Source organism: Neomonachus schauinslandi, chromosome 12 (genome assembly GCF_002201575.2).
Source record: "Neomonachus schauinslandi chromosome 12, ASM220157v2, whole genome shotgun sequence".
NCBI lineage: Eukaryota > Metazoa > Chordata > Mammalia > Carnivora > Phocidae > Neomonachus > Neomonachus schauinslandi.
This window is the reverse complement of record NC_058414.1, coordinates 82864802-82879319: the sequence shown is the minus strand read 5'-3', so window position 1 is coordinate 82879319 and position 14518 is coordinate 82864802. Positions and strand designations below refer to the sequence as shown.

At 38.3% G+C, this 14518-nt stretch overlaps 1 protein-coding gene across 3 annotated transcripts in view; it reads left to right on the top strand.

Moving 5' to 3' along the window:
* Window positions 1-14518, top strand: part of TNPO3 (transportin 3) — a 78921-nt gene that overhangs the window by 23869 nt on the left and 40534 nt on the right. For all 3 annotated transcript variants that reach the window (XM_044919953.1, XM_044919952.1, XM_021699329.2), the window contains exons 3-5: window positions 272-345; window positions 1812-1968; window positions 11337-11480. In XM_044919953.1, coding sequence (XP_044775888.1) covers window positions 272-345; window positions 1812-1968; window positions 11337-11480 — 375 coding nt within the window. The remainder of the gene's footprint in view (window positions 1-271; window positions 346-1811; window positions 1969-11336; window positions 11481-14518) is intronic.

The following is a 14518-nucleotide window of genomic DNA, read 5'->3' as shown; positions in this document are numbered from 1 at the left end:
TCTTTCTGATTTCTTTTTGTTGTTTTTTGGTTTTGTTTTTTCATTTTTAGAGGTTAACTTTTAAATCCTAGCAATTTGTAGCTAGCCCGGAAGAGTTTATATTATATGTGTAGTTGTGGAGGTGAGGAGAGGTGGGTGGGTGGGGTGTCAGTCTTTGTTGTCACATTGTTTGGATAAAGAAGTTTAGTTTCTTTGCTTTCCAATTAATATTGATGGTAACCCTGTTTCTGTTCATCTGTTCTATTCATTTATTTAATCTCTTCTTATTCAGCTGGCTTTAGCAATAGCAGACCTCGCCCTACAGATGCCTTCCTGGAAGGGATGTGTACAAACATTGGTGGAAAAGTAAGTAACTTGTATTAACTATATTCTAGCATTTGGAATTACTATTAACCTTGTACAAAGAGAAATTTGTTCGCATTAGCTAGACATTTGGAATATTTCCCCAAACACTTAACAAAGAATTATTACTAACTTTTGTTAGATTAAAAGAAAATCATTTAAAATTTAAATATTACAGAAGTGTGTCATGTGGAACATAAAAGGCCTTCATAATTTATACACACATGTTCCTTGAATTAACTGCAGCGAAGTCTTTCATTGTCTTGTGGGTCACTCCCACTAACTGACATGTCAGCAGTTCTATAAAAACATTGTCAGAATGTTTAAGATTATATTAAATGAGAAGTCATTATGAGTAAAAGTTCTTACTAATTGGGGTTTATTTCATATCTGTCAAAGGGACAGTATGATTTTTAGATACACGGAGCCTGCTACTTTGAATAAAAGCATTTCCTCATGGTCTTGGCCGGATAATCTTGATATTTGTTTGCATTTTGGCATTTGGTTAGGATATTATTTTTGAGCAAAGTGGATGTCCTTTTTACCTAATCCAACTGCAATGTGTCATTAAAGCCTTTATATGGATAGTTGTTTTTTGTTTTTGTTTTTGTTTTTTTTTAAGATTTTATTTATTTATTTGACAGAGACACAGCGAGAGAGAGCACAAGCAGGGGGAGTGGGAGAGGGAGAAGCAGGGAGCCCGATGCGGGGCTCAATCCCAGGACTCTGGGATCATGACCTGAGCCGAAGGCAGCCAATTAACGACTGAGCCTCCCAGGCGCCATGGATAGTTTTTTTTTTTTTTTTTAAGAAAATTTTCATTAAGAAAATTAACACATGTTCCTTGAAAAAATTCTAATAGTGTGGAAGCTTTCAAAGTAAAAGCCTTTCTCTCTCCCTATTTCGGTATTTCATAAGTAACCACTATTAATGGTTGACTATATAGCCCTCCAGACTTTAAGCATTTTAAAATAAATAAGTGCGTATATATTCTATCTATGTATTTGTTCACTCATATGTAATATATTTCATATACTTTTTTTATACTATGTTGTGGACATCTTTTCATGTTAGGACATAGATATTTCATTCACTATAATGGCTATGTATATTCCATTGTATAACTGTCTGTGACCTTTTTTATTCTAATAATGAGGACCTTTATATTTTCCCAATATTTTTGCTATTATGAAAAAGTTTTGCAGTGCATATATTTATATACTTCGCATATGTATGTGAGATTTTCTGAGAGAAATTTCTGGAAGTGGAGTTGCTGGGTCACAGATGATGCAAGTTGAAATTTTGATTTCCAGATACCTTTCCAAAAAATTTTATCTGTTTTTTCCTCCATTTTAACAGTAGCGAGAATGCTGCTTTTGTTGTTATAGGTTATTCTGAAGCCTGTTGTTATCTTGTGATTGTGTATTTTCTGACTGAGTAACTTTAATCTCTCCCCTTTCCTTTTCCAGATATAGCAATGATGTAACTTCTCTGCCTTTCCTGCTGGAGATCCTTACAGTGTTACCTGAAGAAGTACATAGTCGTTCCTTACGAATTGGGGCTAACCGGCGCACAGAAATTATAGAAGATTTGGCCTTCTACTCTAGTACAGTGGTATCTCTGTTGGTGAGTAAGTGTGAAATACTAAGTTGTTCTGTAGGGGCAAAAAGCCATGGTGGTTATTTTTTAATTCAATTGCATTATTGTGAAATACGATTTCTTTGCAAGAATTGGCAATGATAATACTGTGACATTTATAGAACACTTTACAATTAAATACTTTCATATTCAGAAACTATACTTTTTGAGCTTGTAAGTAACACTGTGAGGGTGATGTTATTTCCATTTTATGAATGCTATATACAGGCTTGAGACTTATACAACTGCTAGTTCAGAATTTGAACTCAGGCTTTGTGATTACACATCCCTTGCTTTTCTACTACTTCATGGTACAAACTGTTGGCTCTTGACAAAGGACCATGCTAATGTATAAATTTACTTAAGGATCAGTTGAGATTTGATAGGGAGGTGGTTCAGGACTTTAATTGACCTTTGGGCAATATCACAATTATAGATTAGGTAATACTACACCATCTTTTTAAAAAAGAGTTAAATGTGATTAGGTCCTTTTTGACTAGGTAGACATTTTATTTTATTTTATTTTATTTTAAAGATTTTATTTATTTTTGAGAGAGAATGAGATAGAGAGAGAGATCATGAGGGTCAGAGGGAGAAGCAGACTCCCTGCTGAGCAGGGAGCCCGATGCGGGACTCGATTCCGGGACTCCAGGATCATGACCTGAGCCGAAGGCAGTCGCTTAACCAACTGAGCCACCCAGGCATCCCATAGGTAGACATTTTAATGCTGTAGACCAGTGATGGGTAAATTTATGGCCTATGAACTAGTCACCTATTTTTGTAAATAGAGTTTTACTGTAAATAGTCATGCCCATTCAGTTATGTATTGTGTACGTCCATAATTTTGAGCTGAAATGGCAGAGTTGAATAATTTTCACAGAGACCACATATAGTCTGTAAAATCTAAAGTATTTACTCTTTGGCCCTTTAAAGAAAGTATTTGCTGGTTCTTGAACTTGATGGTATTAAATTATATAGCCGCCACATCTCATTTGTAGGTCTTTATAGTCTAGATCAATTTTTTCAGTAATGTGGTTATAGATTATTTTTCAGGGAATTGTTTGAGTACTTTTGCAATATCATAGAACTTTTTTTTTTTTAATTTTTATTTAAAGATGATAGTTGCTTTAGAGTTGGGGGTTTTTGTTTTTTTTAAGATTTTATTTATTTATCTTGACAGAGAGACAGACAGTGAGAGAGGGAACACAAGCAGGGGGAGTGGGAGAGGGAGAAGCAGGCTTCCCTCTGAGCAGAGAGCCCAATGTGGGGCTCAATCCCAGGACCCTGGGATCATGACCTGAGCCGAAGGCAGACACTTAATGACTGAGCCACCCAGGCGCCCCAGAACTTTTTCTTTGAAAAAGAAATTTTTTACTTAAAATTGTGTTCAGATCGGTGTTAGAAATTCACTGGAAAATTATTCTTTTATATGCATTTTTCAACTTACCATTTATTTTAAAGAAATAGTACTATTGAGAATTAGAAAATACAAATTATATTCAAACCATCTGGAGATCACACTGTTAACCCTTTAGTACACATCCTCTATGAACGTATGACAAATTTTTTAAATACAAATGAGATTATATTTTACCTATCCTCCTATAGCCTGCTTTTTCAGTCATCCAGCTTCCTCTTTCCATTTCAGTAAATTTTTATATCATCTAATAAGTACCCAGACCATCTTCACATTCCCCAAGTTCATCCTAAAATACCCTTTACAGCATTTTTCCAAATCAGTATCCAGTCTAGAACCATGTCTTGTATCAGTTTATTATGATTCCTTTTTTTTTTTTCCTAAAGATTTTATTTATTTGACAGAGAGAGAGCAAGTACACAAACAGGCAGAACGGCAGGCAGAGGGAAAGGGAGAAGCAGGCTCCCCGCTGAGCAGGGAGCCCGATGCAGGGCTCGATCCCAGGACCCTGGGATCATGACCTGAGCCGAAGGCAGACGCTTAACTGACTGAGCCACCCAGGCCCCCCAGTTTATTATGATTCCTAATCACAGTCCCTCTTCCCCTTCTTTTCAAAATGACACTGATTGAGTTGAGATTGGACCAGTTATTTTATAGACTGTCTTGCCTTTTGGATTTTCTGGTTGCTTTGTCTTTGTTTCATTTAGTTTGTTTTTCTGTTCTCTGTATTTCCTTTAATTGGAAGTTGTATCTAAAACAGCCTTTCTCACTAGGGATTCCTCTAGAGCATTAAGCCTTAATGCCCTAAGGCATCCATTGTATGGAACAAATTCTCTCCTATGCATTAATAATGGTACAAGTATACTATCCTTAGGATAATGGAGAAAGTAGTCACCCAAATAATTTTCTGTAAGACTTAATTCTTCCCAGAACCCTGGTTGAGAAAGAAAGACTTGATGATTGATTTTAAAAGGTTAAAGATTTTAAAATTTTTATTTATTTATTTTTAAGGGGGGGCGACAGAGAGGGAGAGAGAGAATCTTAAAGCAGGCTCCATGCCCAGTGCAGAACCTGACATAAGGCTTGATTTCACAACCCTGAGATTGTGACCTGAGCCAAAATCAAGAGTCGGACACTTAAATCAACTGAGCCACCCAGATGCCCTAAAAGGTTAAACATTATTGACTGGAATACATCATAGATACTTCATGTGTCATCTTATCAGAAGAGAAATACTTTTTGGTGACCTTCCATTAGTGATGTTAGGGTTGACTAGATTAGGATGATGACAGTTTGATTCTTCCATTTATAAAGTTTGTTTTCCTCCTTATAATGCAGTTTGTATGATGGTAGTTCATAAAACAGAAAATGTTAAATTCCATATCAACCTTTGCCTAAAGATTTAAAATTCTAGTTGGTAATCATTGTCTTAATAATTTCATTGGGGGGCACCTGGGTGGCTCAGTCGTTAAGCATCTGCCTTCGGCTCAGGTCATGATCCCAGGATCCTGGCATCGAGTCCCGCATCCGGCTCCCTGCTCTGCGGGAAGCCTGCTTCTCCCTCTCCTACTCCCCCTGCTTGTGTTCCCTCTCTCACTGCGTCTCTCTCTGTCAAATAAATAAATAAAATCTTTAAAAAAAAATTTTCATTGTGGTTTGCAAAATAATATTTTAATAATTCTGTCATTCTTTCTGTGTATGTATTAGTTGCCTTTCTTGTGAGTATTCTGGCATTCTTCTACTAGAAAAGCACTATAAATCTTAAATTCTTTTTTAATTTCCTGTTTGCAAAATAAGGTTTTGTTTTAAACCTGCCTCAAGTGTTACTGTTTTTTTTTCTGACATCTCTTTATGGAGTGTTACGGCTCATGGGTTTTCATTGATTCAGGGTCTCAACTAAAATCTTTCTTTTGATGCTTAAAATATTATAACTTTGGCCACTGGAGCATTTCTCTCCTTCCTAACACAAAAAGAGGACTAATACCTTGTTACCTCCTTGCCCCAGATCTAGAATCCTTGGTTCCTTTTAGTATCAGTCTGGGTCTAGTCAGAAGAGAGAAACCACATAGTAGTATGTGGGAATGTTTAATACAAAGAATGATTAATTCTAACTGGAGATTACAGTGATGAGGGATTGTCTAGTAAGAAGTAAAGAGAGCTCTAAAGAATATAAGCATAAAACAGAAACAAGGAGCAGACGTTAACCCCAAGGCTAAGATAGAGTTTCCAAGGAAGAAGGAGTTCACCCCCTCCCAGGGCTGAGATCCAGACCCTGTTGGAGAAGGCACAGAATTGTGGAGAAGTCATTTTTGGCACTCTGTGCTGCTGAAAATCAGTCTTTTTGAACTTGCTGGAAATCTGCCTTCTAGGAAGCCCAAGAGAGCTATTCAGGGAATGTGTCTCTCTGCCACAAAATCACCTTGGTATGGGAGTACCAGAGGAAGCTGATGGCCACTATGTCCGGCAGACACTGGAGACATTGAGCACATTGAATCTGGTGCTGAAGAAGTTGTACATTCTTTAGGAGCCAGACGCGATTTGCTGTAAATCCATTGGAGAGGGTGGGGGAAATGCTGGGGAAACTGGTGGCCAGTGCACTGCAAGAGGCAGGCACCAGAGGAAATAGGAGTCTGGGGCTGGAGGAGCGGCACATTCTGTAGAAGGCTACCAAGGGAGCACACTAGCACCAGGAAGCAGACCCTTTTCTCTTGTTTCTCTCTAGTGGCCTTTTGACAAAAAGTCACTGCTACCTGGCACAGGAAAAAATATTTAAAGGGCCCAGATCCATTTTTACAGAGTAGTCTAAAAGGGTGAATTTGGTGCTAAGAGGCAATACATCTATAACCAGCCGTAGTCTTCCTATTTGACTAATTTAGCTTCCTATTTGGTTAACTCTTTTACATAACATTTAAACTCGTGTGCAGGGGCGCCTGGGTGGCTCCGTTGGTTAAGCGTCTGCCTTCGGCTCAGTTCATGTTCTCAGGGTACTGGGATCAAGCCCCGCATTGGGCTCCCTGCTCAGTGGGGAGTCTTCTTCTCCCTCTTCCTCTGTCCCTCTCCCCTGCTTGTGTGTACTCGTGCGCTCACACACACTCCCTCATGCTGTCTCTCAAATAATTAAAAATCTTTTTTTTTTTTAAGATTTTATTTATTTATGAGACAGTGAGAGAGGGAACACAAGCAGGGGGAGTGGCAGAGGGAGAAGCAGCCTTCCCGCTGAGCAGGGAGCCCAATGCAGGGCTCAATCCCAGGACCCTGAGAGCATGACCTGAGCCGAAGGCAGATGCTTAACGACTGAGCCACCAAGGCACCCCTTAAATAAATAAAAATCTTAAAAAAACAAAAACAAAAGCCAAAAACTTGTGTGCAATGGCATAACAAGCAAATAGGAAGTATGCAGAGCTACTACAGCCCTCATTTATCTATTGGTCAGAAGAGTTCTAGAATTGATATCTATGGCTTTCTTGCACAACTCGTTTCTTCTTTCCCCTGCTGCTGTAGACTGAATATTTGTGTATGTGTCTCCCCACTTCCCCCTACCCCACCAAAATTTATCTGTTGCTATGGACTGAATATTTGCCTGTGTGCCCCCCCGCAATTATATATTTATATGTTGAAACCTAGTGCCCAGTGTGGTAGTATTAGGAGGTGGGGCTTTTGGAAGGTGATTAGGTCATGAGTATGGGACCCTCGTGAATGGGATTGGTGCCCTTATAAAAGAGAACCCAGAAAGCTCTCTTCTCTCTTATGTCATGTGTAAACTCTAGAGAAAAGATCCTTCATTATGAAGCAGGTAGCCAGTTCCTCACCAGACACTGGATCTGGGGATACCTTGATCTTGAACTTCTTAGCCTCTAAATCTGTGAAAAATAAATTTCTGTTGTTTATAAGCCACCCATCCTATCATATTCTGTTACAGCAGCCTGAATGGACTAAGACACCTGCCTTGCTCAGAACCTCAGCTGGTTGGGGTTCTTTACTCTGTGAAGTGACCCAAACCTTCATTCCCCCAAAGAGTCTGAGCCCTCAATAATCCTGCCTTTTTTGGTTGTTGCTTCTGTAGTTTTCCATTAACCTTTACTGTTGGGCATGGAAGTATTAAGAAGCTCTCTAGAAAATTCTCTGTGTTCCAGACTGAGAACTCCTTGCTTCGATTGTGTAGGAGGAACTCAGTTCTTCCTTGGTTATTGGGATCAGTCACTCCAGCCTACAGATTAACACCCTCCTCCCCTTTTTCCTATTGGTTCAGTGGCATAAGAAGCTCAAATTGTCCAGGTGGTTGACTTACCTTATAGTTTACTGGAATTATGTTTGTATTTCCTGGTAGAAGCATTCCTTCCTTGGGGATCAGATTCTCCAACAGAGGTCAGAGTTGCTCATTACTGTACTTCCCTTACTCTGATAAGAGTTCCTTGATTAGGTAGGATGCCATGATGGTTGGATATGGCATTCTGTGAGTCTATGGTTGATACAGTGCTAACAGAAGCACTGCAAGCAGGGAAGGCAAATCCATATCCAGCATATAAGTCTCTTTCTTCCTGTGAGCCTTGTCCTTCCAGACAAATCTCTTCTTCCTTCATGATAGAAGTTCAATGTAATCAATCAACCTGATCCCCATGGTAGATGGTGCCATTTTAGGGACTTAGTGTTGGTCTCTGCTATTGGCAGATTTGACACTCATCAGTAGTTTTAACTTAGTGGAAGAATATGTTAATCCTAGTGTAGCCTCTGTCCCAGCTACTATGGCCACTTTGTTTATGAGCGTATTGAGCAAGGTGATTGGGGACGGGCTGACATTATGGAGTTTCTAATTTTGTCCATCTATCATTGAAAGATTTCTTTATAGTGGATGTCTTTTGGTGGGTATTCACATAGGACAAATTTCTCCACAGTCTGTGCCTATTTGTATACCATTTATATATACTTCTGCCTCAGACTTCCTTGTCACCAATCTTTTAATCATGCTTCTTCCAAATCCCTGGTCATCCAAATCATTGAAAATTGTCCATAAATAAGTAAAGATCCATATATTTGGTTCTCTCTCACTCCATATGTCATGGACAACCAGTTATACTGCTTGAAGTTCTGCCCATTAGGATTTTCCTTCAACTACTGTCCTTTCACTACAACCACTGTCCTTCACTGTCCTTCACTACCCTGTATGGGTCTGCAGCTCTCCACCTTCAGGTGGTACCAGCATGTTGTGCACATCATTCTGTAATCTGGGCTAGAGTTTTCTTCTTTAGTTAACTAGGTTGTAAGGAACATCCAGGAGGCAGGAGGCAATAGGCATGGATTGAGGGAAATGAATCAATGCAAGAAGAGTTGGTGTCAAAGGAATCTGACCTACCTGCTCATGCAACTTTCTTACACTTTCCTGAACTCAGTTTCTCGTATTCCATTTCTGTTGGATGACAGGTTGCTGTTATGCATGCCCATGTTTAGGTAGTTCAGACGTACTTAGGTCATGATGAGAAGCGCAGGCCACGTGATCACCTGATGTCCTATGGATAGATGTTCAGTTTCTACCAAGGTCGGTAGCAAGCCAGAAGCTGTTTCTCAAAAGAATAATTACCTGCAGAAGGTATAGATTTGCTCCCAAGTCCTAGATATTTGCACTATGATTTTCCTGGGTCCTTGCCAGAGGCACCATATACTCATTAAATCCAGAATCTCTAGGAAGTACACTCATATCAATGAGATTGGCTCAAGTTAGTGGTATATTCCAGCCTCCCATGGTCTGGTACCCTTAGAATCATTCCTGTATATGTTCCCCAGGTTTCTTCAGATACATGTTAGCAAAGTTATACAGTTTTCTTGATAAGTTATTTCCTCTTGTATATACCTGTCATTCCACCCCTCCCCCCACCCAGAAGGTGCTAAGATTTGGCCATAGTGGGTGGCACAGGAAATGGTTGTGGTAGATCTTGAAGAGATTGGGCATCACCTATGAAGCCGTTTGTCTCAGATGACATTATTACAGGGCTTTCAAACTGAAGAAGGCTATTCTTCTCAGACACTGGAAGGCAGACTACATCTGCTGGTAAGGGAGACTCAGTAATTTGGGAGTTCAAGATTATCTGTTTCATTAGGGTCCAGACACCAGATGTCTCTTTTCCAAGTTTCAGAATTCCATGTTTTACAATTTCTTAACTTTCACATGAGAAATTTGGTGAGATTGTGAATTCAGCTGTTGTTTGTAATTCAGTAAGCCACACAAATTATGTGTATGACTATCAGCCCTGGAGCTACACAAAATAAGAGTTTCATTTAGAGTGGTTGTGGAAGATTTGGTTCTCAGACTATGACTTGAATTGAGTTAAGGGACCCAAGCTTGTCATTTTCTTTTTGTAAGGTCTCAAGTGAAGCCAGAAGAATCCAGTCAGCACTGCAGCCCTCATAAGCATCATTACTGGCGCAGTGGTCAAGTGTAGTAGTCACTCGGACTCCCACGGCATGTGCTTGACTTAACACTTCCTCATAATTGACAACAGGCAATAGCTTGATTTGTTGTAATCTGAAAAATTTGTCCCTGTGGTACTTAATAAGGTCTATAACTCTGTCATGTAGCTTGTCATGTTACAGAACCCAGAAAATGAAATAGTCCAGAATTGCCAGGAAAAATAGGCTGGCTGTAATACCAGGTACCAAAGGCCTCTTAAACCTTTTTCATTGTTTCCCCCACATTCGTCTTATTCATTCTATTCCATCCCATTTTGTCAGTATTTTACTTTTGTGGTCTCTTCGAATGGAACCTTTCCTAAACATTGTGTTGAATTTTAAAAGTTTTAAATATTATTCTTCTTGCCCTTATAGTTGACTGAGGCTGTCCTCTAAAAATTTTTCTCCCTTCATTTAGTCTTCATTTCGTTAATCCAAGATCAGTTTTTATTTACCTCTGCTTTATTTTTACTGGTGAATGCTTCTGGCATAAATGTTTCAGCTTTGAGACGTTGCTTTAAGAGACAGAGTTCTTAATAATACAGTTCTTAAAGAGGAAGTAAATTGAAATGTCATTCAGGAAGTATAAAAGCCAAACAGTTGTGTGATGACTACATCCAGAGCTTCAAAGATTCAAGTATGTGTGTGGTTGCCATGAATTTACTTGAAGCATTCTTGTTTTTCTTCTTTCAATTCAGTTCAGTACAATTCAAACTAATTGAGAAGAGTATAATCATAATTGCTTGATACAGCAAATATAGGAGGGGCATGGCTACCTAGAAGTACAAGAGTCAACATTTAGATCACTATGGGAATCTGTACCCCACCACAAACCCCATGGCAATTATGACATTTCTGACCCATTGCCTGTAAAAGTTACTTTTAAACATTTTTTTTTAATCCAGAAAAAGTTGTATTACACTTCATTTTGGAAAAAATATACATCACAAAAACAGTTTGCAAAGAGAAACAGTGCTGAGTTTTAGTTGGCTTTTCATTTTATGTCTTTTATCAACCTACCGTATTTATAGTAGTGTCACTTTCTGTGGAATGGTGTATTTGCTGGAGTATTCGAGTGCAGAAGCTGAAACATCAGCTTTTTATATGGGGATATACAATAGTAGGACTATCTTGTTTTTATTCTGTAAAATCAACTATGTAGATGAGTATTACTTGAAGATAATTTTTTGATACAATTATATTAATGCAGAAGAGGGATCTAAGAAACCATTATTTCTGAAACAGAACTATCTTTGGGCAAGTCTGCAATCTCTTTGTATCTCAGCTTCCCAGTTGAGAAAGTGGAAATAGTACCTGGCTGTAGTTTTAGTGGGGATTAATGAATTAAGAATATTGAGAGCACCATCTGGTACTTACAAAGCACTTTTAACTGTTAGCTGTTAGTATTCTTTTCCTCCTCATTATTACACCTAAGAGGTGATTGTAATGTTTAAATTTAAAGTTTGGCATTATTTAACTTTTTTTCCCTTCTTTTCAGATGACCTGTGTAGAAAAAGCAGGAACAGATGAGAAAATGCTTATGAAGGTCTTTCGCTGTTTAGGAAGTTGGTTTAACCTAGGAGTTTTGGACAGTAACTTCATGGCGAATAATAAGTTACTAGCACTCCTTTTCGAGGTTTTGGTAAGTAATGGCTTTGTTTATGAAAGTATTTTTACCACGTAGTCACAGTAGTAACTAACCTTCGGGGACATAGCAGTGTTTTCAGATTTCTGTACAGTGATTGGAAGGTGTATAGTAAGAAAGCGGCAATGTCTCTTCCTTGTTACCAAGTTACCAAATGAAGGTATTAATATTAATACTCAGAATAGAATGTAGTTAGGTTTAATAGGAAAGCAGTTTTATATGTTGATCAGTGATTTACATACTAAACAACAAGTAACAAAAAACCAGTGGTCTCTTTTTTCTTGTTTTAAAAATATAATAATGGTCATTGGGTCTTTGAGACAGTTATAGATCAGAATATTATCTTTGCAGTTGTGATCATTTATTTAAGCATCAGGGTATGTATAGGGTAGATTTGAGGCTTTTGAGATTAATGGAATAAAAAGTAGTGTCTTTTTATGTACTTGTGTATGTTTTCCATAAACTTTGAAAATAATAGTACCTAGTAATACATTATTTTGTCTTGGTAGATAGGAGTAAGTGAGTGCATAGAGTAAGACTCCTTTTTAGAACAAGAAACATAGCAATGTCTCAAGCACATATTGAACAGGTCTTTGGAGATGGGAGTGATTTTGTCTCCTTTTCCTGGATGGTCTCTTTCCATGAAGTCATATTGGTATGGAAGCTCTTTGTGTACTGGTTAGTGCACTGTTATTTAGAAGATGGTAGCATGATAATGGGTTGATACCACTGTGAATTAAAGAAAAGGAAAGCATATTCTCCAAGGAGACATTTTTGGTGTTTCATTGTTGTTAGTATATTTATGCTTCATTCTTGCATCAGGAGCTAAGACTCAGGAAAGTTAGGACACTAATAATTGTTTTGCTAGTCATTGTCTTTGTTTCCATGTCTATTGATGCCCTACCTCAGTAATGGTAATTTTGGTTCTCATCTCACTAAATTGTGTGAAGAATAGTCAGTATAAATAAATTAATATCCCACTTTTGTTTAAAAAATTTATGAATATGAGGGGCACCTGGGTGGTACAGTCAGTTGAACGGCCAACTCTTGGTTTCAGCTCAGGTTGTGAGATTGAGCCCTGCTTTGGGCTCTGTGCTCAGTGGGGTATCTGCTTGAGATTCTTTCTCTCTTTCCCTCTCCCTCTGCCCCCCAACCTCCGTGCCCTCTCTCTGTCTGAAAGAAAGAAATAAATCTTTTAAAAATCTATGAATACACTTGATTACATATGAAGTGAAGGCAGCTTAGAATACATATCAAACTCAAGACAGTGGTTACTTCTGGGAATTAAAATAGGGGTAAGGAACAAGCCAAGTAGTGTGCCAGCATTATATTATCTTCACTGATCCAGTGTCAGGATCCCTCTGCCACTTAAAAGACGAGTGGTTTTAGAGTCAGAGTCAAATATATTCTCATTCTTACATTCATTCAGTGATTCAAAATCATGCCATATTTTAGTTTGCTTTATGTTTGGACCACAACTTTATTACAGATATATAGCCTTTTCTCCCATAGTTCTTTTTTTTAAAGCTTTTACAAATATTATGCTGGATATATATACAAAAGAATAAATTTGAACATTTATTTAACTTTTAAAACACAGTAATAATAATAAGTATATTTGAATCCACCTCTCAATCTAAGAATAAGCTAATGAATAATTTGCATCTATCTTTGTGTTCTCCCAACCCTGCTTGTATTAACTCTTTCCCCGCCCTGGAGATTCTAAATGTCCTTGTTTTTTATTATTCATAAAAGACTAATATGCCTTCACTAAATTTATCCATCCTCTCAACTGTACTCTTCTAAGTAGAAACCCTAGAGGTCTCTTTAAACTTTACTCTAATTTATATCAATTGCTCTTTAGATCTACTTCCCAGCTGGCGTTCTGGAACTTCTCTTTACTGTGCTTCTGGATTAGATTGTTTTTGAACCTCCTCAGATACCTTCCTCAGAAAAATATGTGGGAAGTAAATTTTGAGTTTTTGCATTCCTGAGGAATACTTATATTTCGCTTTTATTCTTGATTGATGGTTTAACTAGGTATAGAGTTCTAGATTCAATATTCTTTTCCTTCAAGATTTCCAAGGCTTTTCTCTCTTGTATACTGGCAGGCATCATTGCTGATGAGAAGCTAAATAACTGATTTTTGCTCCTTTCAAAGTTACCTTCTCTCATTCCCAGAAGCTTTAGGATCCTCTGTTGAACCTTGGTATTCTGAAATATGATGATGATGTGTTCGGTAGGTATGGGTATTTGAGACTTGTTGGACCCTTTCATTTTATTTTTTATTTTTTTTTTTATTTATTTTTTTTTTTTTTAAGATTTTATTTATTTATTTGAGAGAGCGAGAATGAGAGAGAGTACATGAGAGGGGGGAGGGTCAGAGGGAGAAGCAGGCTCCTCGCTGAGCAGGGAGCCCGATGCGGGACTCGATCCCGGGACTCCAGGATCATGACCTGAGCCGAAGGCAGTTGCTTAACCAACTGAGCCACCCAGGCGCCCTATTTTTTATTTTTTTAAAGATTTTATTTATTTATTTATTTGAGGGAAAGAGAGTGTGTGCCAGTGCGGGGGAGGAGCAGATGGGGAGGGAGTGGGAAAGAATCGCAGGCAGACTCAGTGCTAAGTGTGGAACCCATCGTGGGGCTCAGTCCCACAAGCCATGAGATCATGACCAGAGCTGAAACCGAGAGTCAGGCTCTTAACCAACTGAGCCACCCAGACGCCCCAGACCCTTTCATTTTAAATAGTACTTGAATATCAGAAAAAGGATGGAAAAGATTTTCACAGACTAAAACAGTGTAGGGAACACATGGCATTACATTTGGAGGGGTGGTATGGGGGGGGGAACCATGGAATTTTAGAAGTCACGTGACTGTGATTGAGGTACAGAAAGGCTGATTTGTTTGGCATATAGGGAAATAGAAATAAGACAGGGAAGATTGATGAATATTGTCTGGTTGAAGGCCATGACTGTTAGGCTGTTATATATTTAAAGTACATGTTCAGAAACAGGCTATAATTGTTTTGCTAGT